This window comes from Theobroma cacao, chromosome 5 (genome assembly GCF_000208745.1).
Source record: "Theobroma cacao cultivar B97-61/B2 chromosome 5, Criollo_cocoa_genome_V2, whole genome shotgun sequence".
Taxonomy (NCBI): domain Eukaryota; kingdom Viridiplantae; phylum Streptophyta; class Magnoliopsida; order Malvales; family Malvaceae; genus Theobroma; species Theobroma cacao.
This window is the reverse complement of record NC_030854.1, coordinates 33,975,968-34,000,110: the sequence shown is the minus strand read 5'-3', so window position 1 is coordinate 34,000,110 and position 24,143 is coordinate 33,975,968. Positions and strand designations below refer to the sequence as shown.

The 24,143-nt window shown below is 33.0% G+C and overlaps 2 protein-coding genes across 3 annotated transcripts; both read right to left on the bottom strand.

Annotated features, from left to right (window-relative positions):
* Positions 1,810-2,884, bottom strand: LOC18599763. The gene has a single exon (XM_007029860.2). It carries the CDS (start codon positions 2,710-2,712, stop codon positions 2,014-2,016), a length of 699 nt encoding a protein of 232 aa, XP_007029922.2. The 5' UTR covers positions 2,713-2,884; the 3' UTR covers positions 1,810-2,013.
* On the bottom strand, positions 10,633-16,706 carry LOC18599762 (ABC transporter C family member 3). Of its 2 annotated transcripts, none has more exons than XM_007029858.2 (10): positions 14,047-16,706; positions 13,740-13,826; positions 13,005-13,649; positions 12,727-12,891; positions 12,248-12,542; positions 11,937-12,151; positions 11,556-11,861; positions 11,352-11,415; positions 10,979-11,218; positions 10,633-10,898 (listed from the first exon to the last, which is right to left on the bottom strand). In XM_007029858.2, exons 1-10 carry the CDS (start codon positions 16,420-16,422, stop codon positions 10,783-10,785), a joined length of 4,509 nt encoding a protein of 1,502 aa, XP_007029920.2. In that variant the 5' UTR covers positions 16,423-16,706; the 3' UTR covers positions 10,633-10,782. The 2 variants fall into 2 exon arrangements, with proteins under 2 accessions (XP_007029920.2, XP_017976103.1); XM_018120614.1 differs by having other exon boundaries at positions 11,556-11,855.

Below are 24,143 nucleotides of genomic sequence, written 5' to 3'. Positions count from 1 at the left end.
ACCCTATGACCAGTGTTGCTGCTTAACTTGCTTGTTTATATAGTTTCCTGGCGGCAGGATCAAGTGAAGTCACCCATCACCAGTCAGTCACCACCAGGGTCATAGGTAGATAACCTAATTTCTTTTTCTCTCTCTGTTTTAGTAGAAGTTAACATGTGCAATTTGTTGTGAAGGTTTCAACCCATGACTTAAACCCCAAAACCAAGGCTTTAACAAGTTGGTGGGTTTTAATTGGGTTCAGTTCCGTTCGGTTTATGTAAGTATATGAATCTAACTCAATTTGGTATGGGTCAGTACAATGGACGCGTTTTATTTATTGTGCAAACAGGGACAATGGGTAGGGTATTCCAAATTTTGAAGTACCCAAACCAGAACAAATCAAGTTACCTAAATCTTATTTAGATTAAAATTGAACCTGTTAAATTTTAATTAGAAATGATATAAGTATTGACTTTAAACACTCAATTCAATTCGTATATAGAAATAAAACATCATCTAAAATGAAATTTGCATAATCTTTTAATCAAAATTAAATCAATCAATTAAAGGTAATTAGTCTATGAATTATAAACAGCTTCCAAACTTAAATCAATATTATAATTAAAATTTTTTGAATGGTGTATGGTAATTTAATCTTAATTAATTGAGTCGGATAATATTAGATACTCATTTGTTAGGTAATTATTATCATCCTTGTGTACGAATGGCATTTTCCTTCTCATGGCTTTAACTCAAATTAGGGGTCCTTAATAATAGCAGTGAGTAGAGGTCGGTTGCAACGGAGCAACCGACCGCAACTGTTGGTTGTTGCAACCGATAGTTCGGATCAACTGTTGCGATAACAACCATCGGCTGCAAGATCGGTCTCATTGGCCGATCGGTTCGGTTGTCGGGGGGGACTCCCTCCCCCCGAAACCGACCAAACAACTGACTGTCTTTTTTTTTTTTAATTATTTTGGGGTTTAAAGAAAGTCAGCATTGCTATGAAACTCTTCTCCATGGGAGAGACAAGATCACAGCCCTTCAAATTATGAAACTTTTTGCATTCTTCGAAAGAACCCATCGATTTTCTCTCAGATTGTTCTCCACCATTTCAAATCAGCAGCAATCTTTTATAGTTTCTGACCTCATTAACAGTTGTGGGTTGTCTTCGAAATTTGCTTTTGCATGCCTATAAATTTGTCAACTTCGAAGCCCCATATAAGCCCAACTCTGTCCTTGCCTTCTTCAAGAACCATGGTTTCTCAAAAACCCAAATCGCAACCATCTCCAAGAGGCAACCAGTGTTGCTTTTATATGATGTTGAGACAATCCTGTTGTCCAAAGTTGAGTTTTTTTACTCTTAAGGTGTTTTTCGAAAACCCAAATCGCAATTATCTTCAAAACCGACGGAACCGTAGTCGGTTTTAATCAACCGAAACCGACTTCTTGCACGGTTCAATTCGATCGATTTATAGAGAAATTTTTTAATTGATTTTTATTAAAACCGAATCAAAAACCGACCAAACCGAACCATGCTGACTCCTACTTAATACCAAACTGTTGAAACAACTATACTTGATAATAAGATCTTGGTCATATGGTAAAGGAACAAGGGATATTACTATGTGCTGATTAGTTGCCTAACTATGGTATCCCAAGTTGGCCTAGCAAACTTTTCAATTCTGAAACTTCTCTACCAGTTCTCCAAAATCTCTAGTGATTAGCTAGATGCAGTGCATCCTTTAGCATAACATGTTCTTCAATGCTACTTAAAACCAAAACTTGGATTAATCCCATTCAAATTTCATCAGAAAATGCCACACTCTGTACAATTACAAAGCAACTTTTTTTTTTTTTTTGAAAAGTAATTACAAAGCAACTTAAATCACATTGTTCTCAACATTAACTCAAGTCATATAATACAGACTGTTATTTACATCAACAAGAGAAGAAAAAAATAAAGTGAAAGACAGACTTAAATCAAAACAAAAAAGATCAGATGATGTTACTTCAGTTTTTCCTGTTATCCTACTACCGTGGGGACTTGTCTCTGATAGCTCCAAATTTATTATTCTTGGGAGAAGATAATTTCCCACTTACCATTTTGTTTCCACTCAACTTTCTCACATAATCTTTCTTCTTCATTGATGTTCTCAAATTTGAACCTTCCCCACTTATTGTAGGAACTACGTACCAGCCCATACAAGTGCATAATATTGCAACTGACCTTCCGAAAAATACTAGGAACAACAGAATCGAGATTATAACTGCTGGGATGTAATAAGAAGGCCTTCTCCAATCCTGTGACTTAACAATATTCCATGAAAAGCTCTTCTTTTGCTCAATCTTCTCATCTGATTCTGGTGGGGTTGGCAGCTTCTCCACAACTTCAGAAACACAGCTTTCAGGGTGATGATCTTTGGTATCTTCTGTCTTGTTTTTCTCTTCTTTCTTGTCCTTCAGCTTTACCACAACCGGGACACAATCATTTGAGTTCTTGTAAACAAAACGAACTATACCTTCTGATCCCATCTGTGAGTAAATCTGCTGTCTCTTCTCTTCGAGTTCAGCTAAAAGAGCAGAAAACTGGTCAAGTCCACGCGTCGAATACGGGTTCTTGCTATCCTTTTTTCTTCTCGACTTTTTTGGTGTGGAAGCAGGGGTGCTCCACAATTCATCATCATCTTCTTTTTGGTGGTGGAAAGCTCCACAGAAAAATGGGTAAAACATCTTAAAAACTTGGTTTTTGAGAGTTTCAGGGCTTTGAGTTTGATGGAAACAGAACAGAGGCAAAACTTTAGGACTTTTAAAGGAGTCTGCTGACAAGACCAAATCCAACCAACTTAGTCAAGTTAGTGGTTGGAAAAAAACATACACAAAAATCACTATAATAGAAGCTTCCACTTGATTTTTACGTGTTGCTTGACTTCTAAGGGGAGAGGGAACAGTGCAACATTGATTTTATTTTTCTATACCATGAATGTGAAGAAAAAATGTGCCATATCTTCAGTAATTTTAAAGGGCTAATAAGTTTTAAGATATTGTTTCTTGGTGGTGGTGTTGGATAAAATGTTGACTTGTCAAAATCATTGATGTGTAATAATAAACGTATTAGAGTCTTGTGCAATTATTAAGACATCTTCTAGATGCAATTTGGAGTTGAAGAGTGACGAGGGGTTAGGTGGCTTAAGCTAGGTGAAAATATAGATAGGGAAAACCATCCACCTCATGGGGAAAAAGCTTCACTCTCCATCTGTGAATTTGCTTATCTCAGTCCATCTTAATTAATTATTATCTAATCTTTGATGTTAGCATCAATAATTGATTGGATTTAATATTCCAAAAGCTTAAAAAATATGATAAAATTCGCCCTCTGCATCTAGAAACCACAAAATGTGTAATTAGTAATTGAGAAGCAAGAACAAGTATCTTCTTATTCGGGTTTGTTTCCCTTTCATTACCTGATCAAAGCACCCATCATTTTTATTCACATATGCAAAAAATCTAACTATATGTTTGTCTCGAAAAGTCTTTTATAGCTTGATGATCAGTAAATCCTAAAAGGATTTTAGCCTTAGACTGAGACGAGGGCGACCAAATGTTTAACATATTACTCTGATTTGCATGAAATGACATATTTTGGGTTTCTTTGAGTATTCTTTAGAGGGATGAGACATAGAAAGTACATGTAGGGTTGAATTTGTGTACCAAACTTGGGGAACACCTTTATAGAATAGTTATTTTTCGAACCATGACACTTATATTCTTACTACTTCATATTTTGACAAAAAGATTATTACATTAAAAAGTCTAAAAAAAATATAAATTGGGAATGTTCAATTAAAATATATAATATCATTGTTTTTGTCTTAATCCGCTTAAAATTTCATCCCTAATCAAAACCTGACCGAATGATAGAAATGTTATTTTCATTGAATAGTGATTTTAATTTGCTGGTCCCTTAAAAGAAGTTTGGTTTGTTCTCGAGCTGAAAAAAAAGGCTAAACCCAAAATTTTCCATAGCATTGAATAGAGGTCCCATTTAGCAACACTAATTAATGAATGCTTCACCTCATTTAAGGTAAAGTGAAAATGGTCGGAGGAAAACGTGCATTGCAAAGTCTTCCTTGAATCAAATTCTTTGAATTTGAGGCCTTAGAAAAATTTAAGACTTTTAAATTTAAAAAAAAAAGAAAGAAGAATGATCACTCATTAATAAAAAAGATTATTAGAAAACTGTTCTTTTTGCTGCAAACAAATGTGTTTATATCGTCTACGACATGAAATTTTTAATATTCATTATATATATAAATAAATATTGTCATCAGAACATATATTATGTATGTTAAGATTTTTTATTATACTATTAATTATATATTTACCTACCTTCTTTTAGCCTACCACATATATAACTACAGTTCTTATTGAAAAATTTTACCAAATCAAAATACTCTGTTTTTTTTCTCTTTTAATTCAGGTGAGAGTGTTAAGATTCGACTATAATAAATTTGTCGAAACCATTTGAATTAAGAACAAGTGGCATAATTGATGGGGCAACGTAGACGTACATAGAAACAAAAAATAAAAATAAATAATATATTAATTAGAATTCCAATGGCTTACTTTAATTGACCTTTATTAAATTAATATTTGGATAATGTGATTAAATGTATAATATTCATTTTTAGACTTTTATGTGACTGATGTGCCATTATGGACGATAAAGTCCTATGAAGGAAGTCAAGTTTTTAGCACAAGAAGAGCTCTACCCAGTTCACATCTCCATGTCATCTATTGTTGTTCAAAGCTTGCATTTGGACAAGTCTTGAACAAAGTCCTGCTACTTATATTTCCACATATATTCATGTTTTTCCATGAAAAGAATCTCCTGCAAATTCAAATTCTCAATGTCATACCCTTTCAGCAAGAAGAAGGATACAATATCTCTTTTTGCTTGCAAAAGATCCGAAGCCTTCTCCAGTTGGTCTATTTGCATGCAAAATTGGATAAGTCCTAAGAAATTAGCCTCTCTCGATACTGCAAACATTGAATGTTGGTGTCATTTTAGAAGCATAAATCAGAGGATTTTCTGCAGTTTGATTTCTATTTATTCATTCTTCTAATATTTTTCTGCAGCTAATTAAAGTATTGGTATTTTTCATTGTTATGAGATTTATGATAATTAAGTTACAAAAGTGTTCTTTCTCACATTGATACGAAAAGGTAATTATTAAATTTACGATAATTAATTAAGTTATAAAAGTGTTTCATTTCATGTTTGATACGATCTGGAGATTTTATCAACCAGGTCAGTTCTGGTTGACATCTCGAAAATCCAAATTCGTCAATTTAAATTATATTTTATATTAAAATTAAATAGAAATATTATATTTATTAATATAACATTTCTGGGTTGGGTTGAAATTGGGCCTGAGCCTGCGGACCTAGCCGAGTAGCCTGGCTTGTGAACAGCTCTACTACAAACTAACAGACGTTGAAAATAAGGAATATCAAATAAAAATTAAAAAAAGATAACATCAATAAATTGATAGAATTCAATGAGTATATTGATAATATTAATTAAAGAATTCATTAAAAAATTTTGCATACAAATATTTTATTTCGTTAGGATGGAAATTCTTAATCCCGTACGCCTTATTATTTTCTTCTGGTCTAATTGCAGTTCTATTTATGCCAAATTATTGTCTATATATGATAAACCAATTTCTTATAATATTCAATGATGAAACATTCAAAATTAGGGCTCTATACAAGATACAAAGCAGAGATAGCTAGCTAGAATTTAAATTGAAATATTATTTGAATCAAAATAATTTATGATATATACAAACGTAAATTGTTTATAATTTTTTTAATCATGCTTTAATTTTTTGCATAAATTTGTCTTTCAATATTATCATGTTGAAATAGAAGATAAATATCTATTAATTAAATATATAATAAAAATAAAATTCATATATATATATATATATAATTAAAGCATTGGCTAAAAAGTTATGCACGCAAATATTTATAATTTCGTTATCACTAAACTCTTAGTCATACTTTATCATTCTTTTATGGTCTAATTGGGTTAAGCCAAATTATTGGCTTTACGTGGTAAAGTAATTTCTTATAATTTCAATGGTGAAACATTCAAAATCAATATAATATAATATAATATATACATATATAAATTGTTTCACTAAGAAATGAATGCATCCTGTAGTTATTAATATGTTATTGAATTGGAATAATACTTAACACTAGGTAATTATATGAAATCATTTTTACTATCTTGATATGTTATTATATTATTTTAATTTATATTTTAAAATATTTAAATATATTTCATAATGACATATTTTTTTTAATTTTTTTATTGTGAACATGAATGAGAATTACTCTCGATTGTTATATTTTGATGATTTTGATGTATACATATAATAGTAATAATAATAATATATTCATATATATAAAAGAATAATATGCTATTATATATATAATTAATTTGAACATATATATATTAATATATCATTCATACATATTATTAACCATATACATTATAATTTACTTATTGTTTCTATCAAACTTAGGATTACAAAATGGCAGGAGATTGATCTTGGATGTACTGTCGACTAACTTTTAATGGATTTATTAGAGGTAAATTTATAAGTGGAGTTAAAGAATTAACTGATTTTGCATTTTCTAATTCTACATTTATGGAGAAGAATAAGATTAAATACCCTTACTTTCGGTGTAGCAACAACAAGTTTTTAAATTCCAATAAGTTGACGAGCATATCCTTAAAAAATGTTTATTATAATGAACCAGTTAAATTCCGGAGAATTTGGAGGACATTTACACCTTGTAGTTGCAACTGGGATATCTAAATTAAGACCTAGTATTTTCGTGATGGAGGCTGATTATTCAAATTGGTCCTTGAAGTACAACGTAAATCTTGATGCTGAAAGGTATGCTGTCGTCCCCAGGTTCCAACGAAATAGCTTTCGTACTTATCTTCTGTCTTGCGCAGTTGAATCTGACGAGGAAAAAGGGGATTCAATTGTAGTAGTACTTCCAGGTGGTAAAGCAATTTCCTATTATTTGGAGCGTGGGACAGTGAAGAGGCCGCTGTGTTCAAACATAGACAAATACCGATACAATGGTGCCAGGTTTCATGCCTTCCAATACTTTGAGACCCTCTCTTTCATCTGAGAGTACTTGAGAGTGTTGCTTCTCCTCGAGTCTTATCTTGATAATTAAGTTATCCATACTCTTTCTACAAAATAAAATTAAAGTCTTAGTTAATTGATATCGCTATAAACTACTGCTTTAATTTGTTCAGGTAATGATTCCTATTCCAAAGTACTTGCAGCAAAAAGATTTAAACTAAGAATTTATAACCTTATACATACTATTAGATTAATTATTTTATTTTTATTGGGTGAAGGGTTCAGGCAAAAATTCTCATTTACTAAATGGATTCTGTTTAAGCCAATATGCAGGTGTCTTTTGGGTCATGTGTAAATGTGTGTGAATATATGAGTTTATATTGTTTAAAATTAGAAAACCTCAATATCTTAAATTGTTGAAAGTATATTCTATTGTTTTTAGATATATCATACATTTTCTTTTTTATTTTAAATGACTATAACAGGTATTAAATTGAAGACACACATGCTGCTGGATATGCCTTCTTTTGGTGTTCGAGGAAGCATTAGAATGAGTTAGATTTAATTTGTGTCAAAATAAACAATTGTTGTTCAGATGCTATATTATCATGTTGTGTTAGCTTTCTTAATTTCCTAGTTTTCTTGTTTCTTTTTGCTTTTCTGGAACTCTGCTTTTGTATCTTTCTTCACTTAATAAAACTTTTATATTATCTATCAAAATAAATGATGTTATTCTATGAAAAATTTATAAAGGAGCTCCCAACACAAAAAATTCCACCTAAAAGATTCCACCAAAACATTCCACAACACAAAAAAAGTTTGGTGGTTGAACTTTGTTGATGTGATTATTGGTATGTTTCCAGGGCATTGAGTTGACTATTGTGATGGTTGTTACTTATATTTTGTAATGGCGTTCATGTCTTGATATGAACTTTAATTAGGTTGACCATCCATCTCTAAAAATGAGATGAGAAGCATGTAATGCTTTTTTTCACTAATGAAATAGCACTATTGATTGAGAAAAAAAAATTAAACAATTTAAAGTAAAAAATCATAGATAAAATAAATTGTTTGCAGAAAGCAGAATCCATTAGAAAAAAGAATAACAAACACAAAATAATCTAAAGCTACTTAGTGATTGTTGAAATTTGAAAAATTAAGTTTAAAGGAAATGAGAAAAAGGCCCTTGTTTGTTCTCTGATTGTTAGAATCTTGTATTTGATGTAACCTTAAACTCATTGTCTAATTGATTTCAATGACCATCTTCCCATCTTTAACTTTGGTCATGGCAAAATCAAATTGTGATTCAAATTTGACACGAAACACCAAATTTGTACAACCGCCTCTGGTTTCAGAGTATCAGCAGTGTTCTTGACTGCCTGATTCCACCAAATGCACTCTTCGATGAGCCATATGCAAAGCTCCCTTTGATGAGCCACTCGATCAAATGCACTTTAGCTTCACTCAGAAACTTACTCCTAGCTTGTTTCAATGTTATTGACAATCGATTGTGCCTGAGATTCAAATCAGTAGGCTTTATAGACTTCTACATGACCAGTTTTATGTCAGTCCCACCCAAGTTTTCAATGCGATTCTTGAACACTTCTGGCATATAGAGAGGTGATTCTAAACCTAATGTAGTAAGCTCTACAGGTGGATCCAAACTCTTTCACTGGTTCTGCTTCTTCTCACTTCCTGTCTTTTGCGTTTTCTTCTTCCTTGTCTTTTGCTTTTGCTTCTTCTCAATGCCTGTCTTCTGCTTTTGCTTCTTTTCAATGCTCGTCTTCTGCTTCTTGCCATTGCCTATCTTCTGCTGCTTTTGCTTCCTAATCAAGTGCTTCTCTTCTTCTTCTTCAACAGAAGAACTTTGGCATCCTGTTCCAGTTCCAAAGCAACGTTTGATACCTTTTTTTCTCAATGATCATCGTCTTCATCCCTACAGATTCATTGGCTAAGAGATTTATATACCCTTCCAAGACCATCTCAGTTAGTTTGCTTAGTTGCTAGCGTTCACTATCAGTCACTGCTTCAATCTCCTTCTTCAGTTTCTGCCATGAACCACAATCATCAACATTGTTTAAATCTTTTAACGTTAATAACATTGATTTTCTACACCTCTTCAAGAACCCAAGAATGGGAGATTTGTTGAGAAAAAACAATGAAAGTCAAAGTCTGGGAATAATTTATCTAAGACCGCCTGTTAATATTAATAGGAGTTGATTCCTAATTCTAACTGGAATCCCTGAAGTAGCATGGTAACAAAGTTTGATAGTCTTGACCGTTAAACAGTACTGATTTTCTAAGTTTATTTGGTTGAAGAGATGTTAATTTCCTAAGCTTAATGCATGTAAGAAAATATATTCATATATTTAATTTTTTATATAAATTCTTTCATGTTTAAAATAAATTGATAGCTTTTGTATCTGATTTTTTTATTTATTTAATTACTTATTCTCTTTTTCTTATATACAACTACTATTTATTAATAACTATATATTTAAGTGTGAGAATACTCTTACAAGTGTATTTCTTCATATTATTTTTCTAAAAGTTATATCCTTCATTATTAGCATCTCAAAGATAATAAATATACATTCAAAATTTGGACTCTGTACAGAATACAAAGCACAATGAACAGATGAGTTGAGACAGCAGCAGCAGCAATAGCTGGAGGCAGATGACTCCATGGAGCCATGATAACCAGCCCATGTTTCATTATGAATCGCTAGACAAAATGTGATTGCGAAGATGTGTGGAGATATCAATCGATGCAGAATATCAATTGATCTGCCAGTAAGTGGCGGGCGATTCAGGTTGTCCTGGATTTTATACATTTTTCCAGTTGAACTCCATTACCAGTAGTGCAATGTCTGCATCACTTAATCTAAGGACAAATTTGACGACATATAAGCATAGCACCTGATGCTATAAGACTGCAGGTTACTCATTATTGTTTTTGTTTATTCATATCTAGGAAGGAAACTTTTGCTCCAAGATTTTGACTTTTGAAAGCTACCAACATCCCTATCAGGTTATTCTAAACTAATTGAAAAAACTCTTTGATTCTTACAAGTTGCTATTAGTTGATAACAGACTGAAATATTGAAAATTAATCTAAAGGTCTGATATATTTGATGACAGACTGATTAACTTAACAATAGACTGAAAGATGAAGGAATGCCAGGCTTTGAACCTGGATCTGGACTTGGAGTTTAACTAGCTGCACATCCAAACTACAAATAAGTTTGCTTTCAATGATTTTCCTTTCAGAAGTGTTTCTGAAAAAGAAAATTAATGATTTCATTTACATTTATTCACAAATGCTTCTGAAGTGAATGTTTTTCAGCTTTTTTGGCTTTAGAGGTCACCTGGCAGGCTGGCGTCCACCAACAAAGATTTCTAGGATGCAAAATTGCTAATTGAATCACTAATCTTAAAGCTAACATTCTCATAGAATAGAATTCACCACTGAAAGAAGACAAAAAGAAAACATATTACTACTGTTTATTGAAGCCAAAAAACAACTAGGCTTGTCTTGTACAAAACATCCCCATAAGTCAACACACATGTATATATTTTGACAAAAAAATGTAACAAAAAATTGTAACACTTAGTTTTCATTATCTTATTCGGTAGCCAGACTTGATTTTGATCTCACAGTGTACTCTGCTACAAGCTGTGCAAAAGATGAAGACTTGTTTTCTAACAATCTAGCGGGAAAATCATATTCTTCAACAAGTCCTGCAACAGTTAAAAAGTTTTAAATGAAATGAAGTTGAAAAATCCTATAAGCAAACTATAAATTACTCAACCGTACTAACCATGACTTAGAAGCAGAACCATATCACTATCAAGAACAGAAGTGATCCGATGGGCGATTGTTATGACCGTACAATCAAAAAAGTGCTCCCTCAAGGTTGTCTGAATCAGATTATCGGTAGCTGTATCAACGGATGCCGTAGCTTCATCAAGCACTAAGATCTTATTTTTCTTAAGCAGCACACGCGCAAGACAGACCAGCTGCCTCTGACCCATGCTCCAATTCTCTCCATTCTCATTAACTGCAGAAGCAGTGTTATAATACTACAAAAATTTCTTTCAATAATTGAATTTATTAATAGATTTTAAACGACTTGTATGACACTGAAAAGCACAAAACAACCAACGTGTATGTTATATGATAGAATATCGGACCTGAAGAATCTAGCCTGCCTTCCTTCTTTCTAACTCCATCCCCTAGTTGGCACTTATCCAACGCCTTAAAAAAATAATAATTAAAACACACATCAATACAAGTCAGACTTCAAATACCAATCATAAAAGACTGCATTTTATTAGAAAAGAAATGGTACAGACTAGAAATTATTTTCTTTCCTAATCAAAATGAAAAGAACCCACCTCCCAAATCTGTTCGTCTGTGTTCTCTTCAAGAGGATCCAAATTGCTCCGTATAGTCCCTTCAAACATGGTAGGATCCTGAGGAATGATGCTGAGTCTTGACCGCAAATCATGCAGCCCAATTGATGATATGTTGACACCATCAATTATAATCTGGCCTGCTGCAGGTTCAACTATGCGGAAAAGTGTTTGCATCAGTGTTGATTTACCGCTGCCTGTTCTCCCTACAATGCCAGTTTTCAACCCCCCTAGAAAGGTGCATGTCAGACCTCGCAAGACGAGTGGCATGTGTGGGGCATACCGTACCTACATCGACCATCATTATTTATTTCAAACAACACATGAGAATTTAGAGTCATTAAAACCACATAACTGCATTACCTGCAGATCAAGAATACGAACTTCTCCATGATATGGCCAAGAACGGTCTGGGCGATTACTTTCTATCACAAGGGCAGGCTCACTAGGAATATTGCTGTATTGAAGCATTCTCTCAACAGATATAATTTTATTCTCCATATTGCAAATAGTCCATACTACCCAAGTTTGCAATATATTTAGATTGAGTCCATACATCACAGCTAAACCCGCAATGGCTAAACAAAAGAAAATACATTCAGTAATTCTCATTTAACATCCGTTATCTAAAATGACATACTAGTCAATAAAGTTGCCAATCTGCAATCACTTACCTGGATCAATAACTCCCTCTGGAATAGAGATCAAAAAGAACAAAGAGAAGGCAAAAGTAATGGAAGTCAACATGTCCGGGCGGAAGCACAGCCATTCCATTGCACCGGCAATATGAAATTTTGGACGAGAATATGCATCAGTCAGTATCATGTTTGTCTCTTGGAATCTTGATTCTTGATCAAAGCTCCTGATAGTTGTTGCTCCTGAAATTGTTTCAGCAAAATGCTGTATCACCGGAGCTTTGCATACTCCAACCAACCGTGAAAGTTCTCGTGCAGAAGATATGTAACATTGCTGCAAGATTACAAGTTTAAGAGAACTCCTGTGTCCAAGTATTATGCACCGTTGAATGTTTTTTAAAACCCAGAAACTTATAGAGATTTACAATTATTGCTGCATGGTTGCAAGTTTATTAGGTCATGCATTCTATAGCCATAATTTTGGCAGACAGCATAATAGATGAGGTGACAAGAGTTACCTGGTACCAAATGCAGGTAGCAATGACGGGGATAGAAATGATAAAGGTCTGCCAAGCAACCTGAGACATGACTACAATGATTCCAAGGAGATGGATAACTGAAAAGGCAAATGACCCGACTTGATATGGAATGTTCAAATCCACTGCACTTTGATCTGTGGAAGCCTATAAGAGGCAGGAAAAGAAAATCTTAGAATCCTCATAAATGAAGGGAAATGTCCCAAAAATAAGATAAATGGAATGTTTAAAATCCATAGAGGAAAACATCAGATACTAACTCTGTTTAGGATTCTTCCACTTGGTGTGGAATCAAAGAAAGACATAGGGGCACGGAAAATGCATAAATGCATCTTTTCAAAGAGAAGAGTGGCTGTTTTATATCCAGCTATATTAAGAAGTGTGGCTCTGGCAAGGACAGAAATGGCACTGCCAATGGCTAAAGCTAAATAGACAATTATTAGTGTAAAGCTCCCAACTGGAGGTTTGACATCTGAAGACACAGGAGATGCCCAAGCCATCCAATAATTGCTACCAATTTGAAAAATCTGAAAGAGAATCTGCACCAGCAATATTAAAGGCACAAGAGCTCCTCCATAGGCTGTTGTGATATACTTCCAGTAGACTGAAAACCCAACTTTTCCTTTTTCTCGCTCTTCTTCTTGAACAAGCTGTCCTTTTGGTCCGACATCATCTACTTTACCACTCTCATTACCTTGGTTTTCTTCTTTCTCCATTTTCCCATTAGCACATTTTGTAGCACCATCTCCTTCACTGATAATTTTTTCAGAAATAGACCCTGCATCAACAATATCAAGGGCCGACAAAGCTTTCTTATGCGCACCCACAAGTTCCATAAGGTCAGTCCCTGAATTGAGAATGTCGTTATACTTTCCCGCTTGTGTAATCCTGCCATCTTTCATGACCTAACAAAAATGTACAAATTGAATCCAGCAACTATATTATTGCCTACCCTCCAAGGCATAGGATGAAAATCACTAAAAATGTTAGCTTACCAAGATTAGATCAGCAGCTGGTAAAAACTCAACTTGATGAGTGACATAAATCACTGTTTTTGAACTCAAAATGCCTAGTAAAACTTCCTGTCATTCAAAGATAAAACAAAGATGGTCAGGCAAAAGACCAAGTGAAGAAGAGGCTCAAAAATAAAAGGACAAGGAACAAATAACAAGCTGACAAAAATGAAAATATAAGTATTTCAATTAATTAACTCACACAGAGCAGTATAGCTTTCTGCATAGACTGCAAATAAAGAAACTTTTAAAATACATGTCATAGTATCAGAGGAAGAAAAGATGTTACCTTAAATAAATGAGATCCTGTGTGAGCGTCCACAGCACTGAATGGATCATCAAACAGATAGATATCATCATCTTGGTATAAAGCACGTGCAATCTGTACTCTTTGTTTCTGTCCACCACTCAAATTGATTCCCCTCTCACCTATAATAGTCTGATCACCAAATGAGAGGATTTCAAGATCCTTCTTGAGGGTACAAGCTTCAAGCACTCTGTCATACCTCTCCCTGTCCATCTCTTTACCAAACAATATGTTCTCCTCAATCTTGCCACTTTGTATCCAAGGTGACTGAGCAACATAGGCCTTCGTACCACACAACTTAAGAGTTCCAGATATCTTGGGTAATTCCCCCAGAATACAGGAAAGCAAACTTGACTTGCCAGAGCCAACTGTACCACAAACAACAACCCTCATGCCATGGCAAACTTTCAAATTTATATCTTTTAGCGTTGCAGAGGAAGAAGACAAATCCCAAGAGAAATTCCCATCAACAATCTCAATTGCAGTATCAGAAGAACCTCTCGGAAGCTTCTCTATAACATCAGGCTGCAAGTCATCAAGCTGAAGGAAGGAAGCAATTCTATCAAGAGAGACCTTTGTCTGAGCTATCATTGAAACTGTATCAGGAAGACTGTCGATTGTCCCTTGAAGAATCTTGAATGTTGCAAGTGCAGATAGGACCTTTCCCGAATCAAGTGGGACTCTTAAAAACATACAAGCACTAAAAGTGGCTACAGACACAAACGAGGGTGCAACCCAGAAAACAAAACTACTCATGACATTTGTATAAACGAATCTTTTTAACCATCCTTCCTCAACATTCCTAAGCCCAATAATCTTTGATAGAAACTTCATTTCCCAGCCCTGAAGTTTGAGAATTCTCATGTTCCTCAAAATTTCAGACGTTGCCTTCATTCTTTTATCTTTTGATTCCATCAACTTGTCCTGAAACTTCTCTAGCATTTTCCCCAGAGGAATATTTGCCAACATAGAAAGTACGGTTGTGACAAGAGTAGCAATGCATGCTAGCCCAAGATTTTTATACAAGATCAACAAGGCCAAAGCAACTTGCAAAGCTATTAGCCATAGTTCATGCATGTACCAACTAAAGTCACCCACCCTCTCTGCATCAACAGTCATGAAATTGACGATCTCCCCGCTGGTGTGGCTCTGCTTTGACTGGCATGAAAGGGTTAAACCTTTATTATAAATCATTGCTACCAGTACTGCTCTCAGCCTAAGTCCAACTTGCTGTAACTTAAAAAACCAGCGCCTCTGAGATATGCACTCTACTAGCTTGGCAATAAAGAAAGCTGTAACCAGAAGATACCCCTCATTTTTAAACTCCCGCCGCCCACTCAGGTACTGAACAAAAGTGCCAATGATATATGGGCCAACATATGAAGCCACAGTGTACATAAACGCCAACAAAGCTGTCCAAAAAATATCTTTCCAAGCTGAGAAGAACAGTGCTTTCACCAGCTTAAGCGTGGTAACTCCACTCCCCTCACTGTCAGCTGACTCAAGCCTGTTTCTAAAATTTGGAAGAGCCCCAACAACACTATCACTGCTATCTAGCTGAGGAACATCCTCCAGGTCTAAAGTTTTCTCATTGCCAGCTGCAATAAGAGGCCCCATCCAAGAAAATGTAAGAATGCTGAATATACCAGCATTTGAATATGGGGTTACAGCATCACCCCCTTTTTTCTTACTCAACTCTACACCCTTACCAACGCTAGAACCTCCATTCAAAAGGGGCTCCTCAAGGAGGGTATCTTCCCCCTCATTTCTTCCAAAAAGCCCCACAACACATAGGAACAAACCAGTAACAACAGAAAAAACATCGGATACTAAGTACAGACTTGGGAAAGAAACATGTTTTTTGTCAAGAACAACGTCTATAACAAGACAATAACAAGAAATTGAGAAATAAAAAACCCACCAAATTCTCAACAAAAATGGGAACTTCTTTTGTTCACCAGATTTGGAGAATTGACATTGCAAATAAATACACGTTGCACCCCAAGCAAGTGTTTTTACCGCATAATCAGAAAGAGTCACTAACTTATCCTCAGACCAACCATTTCTATACCAATAAAAATAACTTAAGAAACACAAGACAATATTGAAAGCTAAAACAATAAAACAACAAGCTAAAGTTTGCTTATACCAGAAAACCTTCCTTTGCCTTAACCTCTCCTTTGATCCTTCCCCACCAGCTTCATTAACTCTGTTCACGACCCATAAGACTAACAAGGAAAGCAATAAAACTAGGTGTAATGAAGCATAAAGCCCATGAAGAAAAATAGGTTTTAGGAAAAAATCAAAACTAGTAGCTGAACTCATTAGTAAAGACGATTCTGAAGCAAAAAGTTTCATTCTTTTTGGAGCTTTTACTGAACAAATTAAGCACTTGGGTTTTGAGTGTTGCAGAAGATTTTGTTTGGTCAAGTGTTTGAAAGTTTATATACACGAGACTTAAAGGAGTGTTAGAGTAAAGAGAGAGTGACAAAGTAAGAGTGTCAAAGGAAGATTGCTTGGGGACAGGACATGCGTGCAGAGAGAAAATGAAATAGATTCAGTGAGAGTGAGACGTTGAAGAGTTTCCGGGAAAGTTGTGATCTTTGAGACAGAACTTGAAAGGGATTCAGTGAGAGTGAGACTGACATGTACAGAGGGAAATGTGAGACATAACCAAAAAGAATGGTCTTTTATAGTAAACTTAATGATCCTTTTTCTAATTTTAAAAAAAAGTTAATAATTTTTTTTAAAAGCTTTAAATTTCAGAGCAAGGTTAAAACATGGCCGTGGGCCAGCCGGATGACTTACATGCCATTCGATTGACCAAAAACAGGCAAAATAGGAATAAAAAATGGGTTTTGAGTCAGACACTAATTTATGCTCCACTGGCCCATTGTTGACTTTATGCGAGCACGGTTTTTGACTTTAATGTTGAGTACTTGACTCAAATATATATAAAGTATGGATAACAAATAATTCTTGGACATCACATGTGCTTAACAATTCTTTGGTTATATACTCAAAAAATTCATGTCGTATGACTTACGTTCATGGGCATGTGAGCAACCACACGAATAATTTGATTTACTTTCTAAGTGTGTCCGTTTCTGTGTATATTTTAACTTTTTTTTTTTTTACATGAATAAAATTATTGTACAGGTGTAGATTGGTGGAAGCATAACTCATTCTCAACTATGGTAGATTTTATGTGAAAGAAGAAAAATTGCGTGTGAAAATAACAGTGTCGCCCAACTCCTTTGACCGGTGTTTTTGTGAATGAACTTGTATTACCGGCAAAAGTATATGTCAAAACTATTCTTATTATGCTTGATGCTATGAAAATTGTTAAAGAAAAAATAAATATAAAATATAAAGAGATTAAGTAAACAAAAAAACATAAAAATTTACGTTATTCGATCTCTTGTCTATATCCACAGAGTGAAAATGATTCTACTATTGTTGAAAAATCCAAGATCAATAAATTGACTTATATGATTTCTCAAACCAATTTAAGATCTTTTATATATCATCTTCAAATAACCTCTCAAAAACACTTACTTACACCATTCTAATTTCATTTAGAATTAAAGATAAAGTTACAAAATATTATCTCTTTAAAATAAGAAATTTAAAACTATATAACTACTTGATGTTGTATATATATAAGAATCTGAGTCAAATAAGATTTTTAAACTTTAAGTCAACCTAAAACTCAATTCTTGATGTTTAAGCAAGTGTCAATATGTTAGATTAGGATACTTTTAATGGGTTAATTTGTTCTGCACATCCTGCAATGTCGAAGCTTTTGCGTTTATGTTTATGTTTTTGGTTTTCCTTCCTTAATATATAACCATATACAAATATTTTTACAAGCGTGCCACGAATGTGACTTACATGTTTCATGTTTGTATTGTCTGTATAGGTTTTCAGGAACGAGGTCTTGATATTCATACTATTTGACTGGATGATCTCTAAAATTTTTACTTACATGGATGTGTTCTTCAGGTCCAATATCTTAACATTGGGCTCAAATTGTGATCAAGATTTTGGAATTTTAATAATTGATGTAAAAATAAAAAATTGTTGGTTAGAATAAAGCTAACTAAGTCATCAATTTGTAAAAGCATTTCTCTATGGCCCAACACCGATAGAGAATTCATGTCTTCCCCTGTGTGTCGACGTCTATACTTATATTTTCTCGATGTCTTTTTCTTCAAAATAATACAATCTTGCTTTTGCTTACTTGTTTACATTTCTAAATATGGTAACTCTATTACAAAGAAGTTCAAGATGCTCTCTTCTCCAAAAGATTGTTGGCATTTTGGTGTCAGTCTCGGTCATGATCCTTTCGTAGCACCTTCACGTTAAGGGTTATAAGCATGTTGCTACGGACCTTCTTTTGAATCTATTCCTCTTAAATCATCACATTACAATATCATTTCAATTTGTTAAAAGCAACTAATTAATCCATACAGGCCAGATAACCCATCTAACTTTTGATATTCTTAAAGCTTTTATATTGACACATATTCATTAGAGACCCTTACTTGATATGTAAATAAAATAACAACTAAAAAAAGTTGAACTCAATAAATTGAAAATTTTTAATGGGTATTTTAAAGCATTAAATAAAAAGTTATATCCATAAATGCTTAATTTCGTTATCACTTAAACTCTTAGCCTTGTTACTCTTGTACACACTTTATTATTCCTTTGTGGTCTAATTGGGGTTTTCTTTATTACAATTTATTGCCTATATGTGGTAAAGCAATTCCCATATAATTTCAATGATGAAACATTCAAAATCAAGGCTTTTGTATAGAACAGAAAAGCAGTATTGATGTTGGCTAGAATTTAAATGAAAATAAAATATGAATCAAAATAGATTATGATATATACAAACATAATTGTTTATAGTTTTTAAAATTAACTTTTTTACATAAAATTGTCTTTTGAAATAACCATGTTGAAATAGAGGATAAATATACACTAGTTAAAGAGAAAATTATGGGAAACAATCCTCCTTATAAGCTTAATTCAAAAATACTCCTCATTATAATTTTAACTGTTTTTACCTAATTTTTGACATGACTTGACAACAATACCCTTTAAACAATTTTAGACAAATTAAATGACTTCGGTTTTCTCTATCCTGCTATCAAGACAAAAATCTTAAAATTAAATTCTCATTTCTCTCTCTTGCCAAATACTGTCTATCTCACCATCCTAAAGAGTAGAGATGACATCTAGGTATGCGTTTTGAGTTCTTGGATTTATTGATTTATATTCATAGAACCTTAAAGTTGAGGGGTTGAAATTGATTAGACATATCTGTAAATTAAAACACTGTATGGCTTTGGTAATTTAAACTTGGCTGCGAGCAGACAAATTAATTAATTATTAAACATTGCGTTATTGGTTTTTAAGCATTGCGAGACTGATTTTAGGCATTGCGAGACTGATTTTTAGGCATTACGTGACTTAGGTATTGTGAGATTGGCTTTTACGCATTACGTGACTTAAAATAGTCATGTAATGCCCTAGCAACCAGTTATGCAATAATTAAAAACTAGTCACGCAATGCTCTAAAAACCACTCACGCAACGACTAAAAACCAATCACGCAATGCCCTATCAACCAGTCAGGCAATGCTGTACAAACCAGTCACATAATAACTAAAAATCAGTCACACAATGTCTAACTAACACAATGCCTATCAATCAGTCACACAATGCCTGAAAATCAGTCACGCAATGCCCTAACAACTAGTCACATAATGCTTAAATCACACAATGCCTAAAACCCCTAAACCCAATGCCTAACTAGTCAAGTATGCCCCATAAACATTCGATCCAAAAACCACAAAACTACCAAATTTTATTTAACAAAATCAACAACTTCAAACAACACACTATATTCTATTTAACAACATAATCAACGAATATATTTACTTAGTGAGGACTGCTCAAAATGCTAAAAGTTTTTCATCGTGTATCAAAAATCACTCCAAAATCTTCAAAACGCTCAAAGGTCTTTTTGTGTGTATCAAAATCACTTCAAAATGCTCAAAGGTTTTTTTTCCTGACGAGGAATACTCAGTAGATGAATGGTTTAGCGAATAAAGCTCAAAGGATATGAGTCGGTTTGAGGCGCAAACCCAAACATATGTGTTGATTTTATTAAGGGTAATTTTATCCAAAATTAATTTCTCTTGACTAAAAACAATTAAAATTATAAAATGACTATTTTCAGAAACACTTATGTATGAAGGGTATTCTTGAAACGAACCCCTAATTAAATATAGTGTCAAGATTCATGCATATTATAATGAAATGTCAATATTTATAAATATCATAATGATTTCTTCCTAAATTTACATACATACCAAAAAATCATATTCATTTCTTTATGTGCAAAAAAAAAAAATGGAATGTTTATTTCAATTTTAAAAAATTTGTAATTATATTTATTTTTTTATTAGAAATTTCAATTTTCCATAAGCTACATCAAATAACATTATTTGATTTCTTCGATAATCAATATAAATAGTTGTTAAGATTTGAGTTTGCTAAGTGTAAACCGACCATTGTTAGTTATGGTAACTACTAGATCCTTTCCTTGACTAAGGGTGAAGATTACATCAGTCGGGTGAAGATTACATTAGCAGAGACGGTTGCCAACAATGAACCTTTTGCAAGAAATCCTCTGTAGACTACCTACCAAAACTCTCCTAAAATTAAAACTTGTCTCAAAATCATGGCTTTCTCTTATTTCTAGCATCCATTTCAACCTCTCTCACCTCTCCTAAAATTAAAACTTGTCTCAAAATCATGGCTTTCTCTTATTTCTAGCATCCATTTCAACCTCTCTCACATTTACTTCCTCCAAAACAATCTCTCTCAAGCCTCATGTTCTCTTCCTTGGCATTCTTTACAAAAAATTACTTTCAAAATTCATGTTCCTTCATTTAAACCTTGAGATCAACCGACTTCTTTCCTTTGATTTTATTGATGCCTGACACATCAGAATAATTTAATCTTGCATTGATTTGTTTCTTTACTTTTCTATAAGTGATAATGGTTGGCGTTTTTTCGTATATAACCCTATCACTAAGAAGTTCAAGATGAATTTTATTCTTAGTTGTCAAGTTATTTATAATAGTTACGACTATGTTGCCAACAGTTTGGTCTTTATCCTTCCAAATGGGCTAAATTATTTATAGATAATGATCAACATGCTAGTGTTAATTTGGCTTTTGATCCTATAGTTAGGTTATGTCTATGTGGAACTATCAATTTAGCCTTTGATCCATTTAAATCATGCATGCATGTGTGCGTGCATCACTCGTGCGCGTGCAAAGTTACAAAAAAAAAGCATTAAGATATTTATGAATTTTGATTATATATTTAATTAATGCATATTTATCTTCTATTTAAACATGCTTAATTTGAAACATATGTTTATACAAAAAGTTAAAGAAAAAAAATTATAAATAACTTATATTTGTATATATCATAAATAAATTATTTTTATTCATATTATACTTCAATTTAAATTATAGCCAACATCATAATAGTTACACATGAATGCGTAACGTTACGAAGGAAGTATTAAGATATTCATGAATCTTGACTGTATATTTAATTCATGAATATTCATTCTCTATTTCAACATATTTAATTTGAAAGACAAGTTTATGAAAAAAGTTAAAGGAAAAAATTATAAATAATTTATATTTGTACATATTATAAATAAATTATTTTAATTTATATTATACTTCAATTTAAATTCTAGTCAGCATCATAATAGTTGTGCGTGTGTGTGTGACGTGTGAGCATGCATGCGTAAGGTTACGAAAAAAGTATTAAGATATTTATGAATCCTGATTGTATATTTAATTAATGCGTATTTATCCTTTGTTCCAACCTGTTTAATTTGAAAGATAAGTTTATGCAAAAATTTAATGAAAAAAACTAAAAAATAATTTATATTTGTATATATTACAAATAAATTATTTTGATTCATATTATAATTCAATTTAAATTCTAGCCATCGTCATGATACTTGTGCTTTTTATTCCGTTATATAATTTGGATTTTTGGATATTTATCACACATGCAGCACCATATTCATTTCCTTTTCGTTTCATATTTTCTTTGATTTTTAAGAGAAAATAAGAAAATTGATAATTATAAATTTTGGTCAATATTTTCTTAATTAAATTTTATGACTATTAACTTACAAGGTTTTGAACTTTTAAATTTGCTTAATAATGAGGTGATAACATATTATTTATTAATAATGTAAGAAATTTATACATCAATTGCGTATCGAATATAAATATTAATTTATAGGTAGTTTATTTAAACATACTCAAGTAATAGAATACTAAATTTTTATAACATTAATTATGTTGTGGAAATTACAGAATTATCTCTAAAGAGTTACTAAAGATCTTACCCAATCAATGGAATAAAGAAAGAAAGAAATCAAGTACACCCACAAGAGCACAAGAATTAACGTGGTTCAATCTTTTGATGACCTACGTCCACGGGACACAGTAACAAAAAAAGATTCACTAAGAGAAAAATCAGGAGATGACAAGAACAGTCTCAAATTTACAACCTTTATTCCACGTACACCAAAATCACTCTCTCTAAATATAGGTGACGACTATTTATTAACCCCATAGAATCTTTTTATAGTGCCAAATACAATAATCTTATCCTAATATAGTTAGGATATGTTGTTCTAGTCTAACTAGATTTAAAGACTATCTTAACAAGGTATATTAGTTTAATTAGAATTAAACAATCCTAATCATACTATAATTCAAAACTATCTTAACAAATCTCCACCTTAGGCTTAAATTCACCAAGCGTTACCTTACAAACCAATCTCTGTCGACACCGCAATTGCCCCAAAGGACCTCAAGCACTACGAACACTAATAAAGTCTAAGCAATGCTTGAACTTTATCCCAAAAACTAACTTAGTCAACATATCTGCTCGATTTTAATCTGTAACTATTTTTTTCACTTTAATTTCACCCTTAGAAATAATCTCTCGAACGAAATTACACTTGACTTGGATGTGTTTGGGTTTCTCATGAAACATTTGATTTTTAGTCAAATGTATGGCACTTTGACTATCACAAAACACAACTGTATGTGCTTGTTCAAAACCAAGATCACTAACCAAGCCTTTAAGCCATAAAGCCTTTTCACAACCATATATTCAGCTTCAGTTGTAGACAAAGCAACGATTGATTGAAGAACTACTTTCCAACTGATTGCAGACCCTGAGAGAGTGAACACATACCCCGCTTGAGATCTTCTACTATCTATATCACCAGCAAAGTTTAAATCGGAGAAGCCAGCCACATTACAACTAGTGCTTGCACCTTCTTCATACACTAAGCCAACATTTATAATGCCTTTTAAATATCGAAGGATCCATTTCACAACTTGCCAATGTTCTTTTCTTGGTTTATCCATGAATCTACTAACCATATTGACAACATGTGAAATATTAAGTCAGTGCACACCATAGCATACATAATGCTACCCACTGCATTGGCATAAGCAACATGACTCATGTATTCCTCCTTATCCTCCGTTTATGGTGATAAACCAGTTGAAAGTTTTAAGTGTAGTCCTAATGGAGTAGTCACAAACTTAGCATCTTGTATTCCAAAACGTTTTAGTACTTTTTAAATGTATTTCTTTTATGACAAACGTAATCTCGACGCTCGTCTATCTCTGATAATTTGCATGCCCAATATTTTCTTTGCATCACCTAAGTCTTTCATCTCAAACTCACCACTAAGCTGCTCCTTTAAAACATCAATGTCTGACATACTTTTGGCGGCAATAAGCATGTCATCCACATACAACAACAAATAGATAAACGAATCATTTGGAAGCTTTTTATAGTAGACACAACCATCATATACACTTCTAGTATACCTATGTGCCTCCATAAACATATTATACCTTTTATACCATTGCCCAGGATATTGTTTTAAGCCATATAATGACCTTTTAAGTAGACACACACGATCTTCCATATCTAGAACAA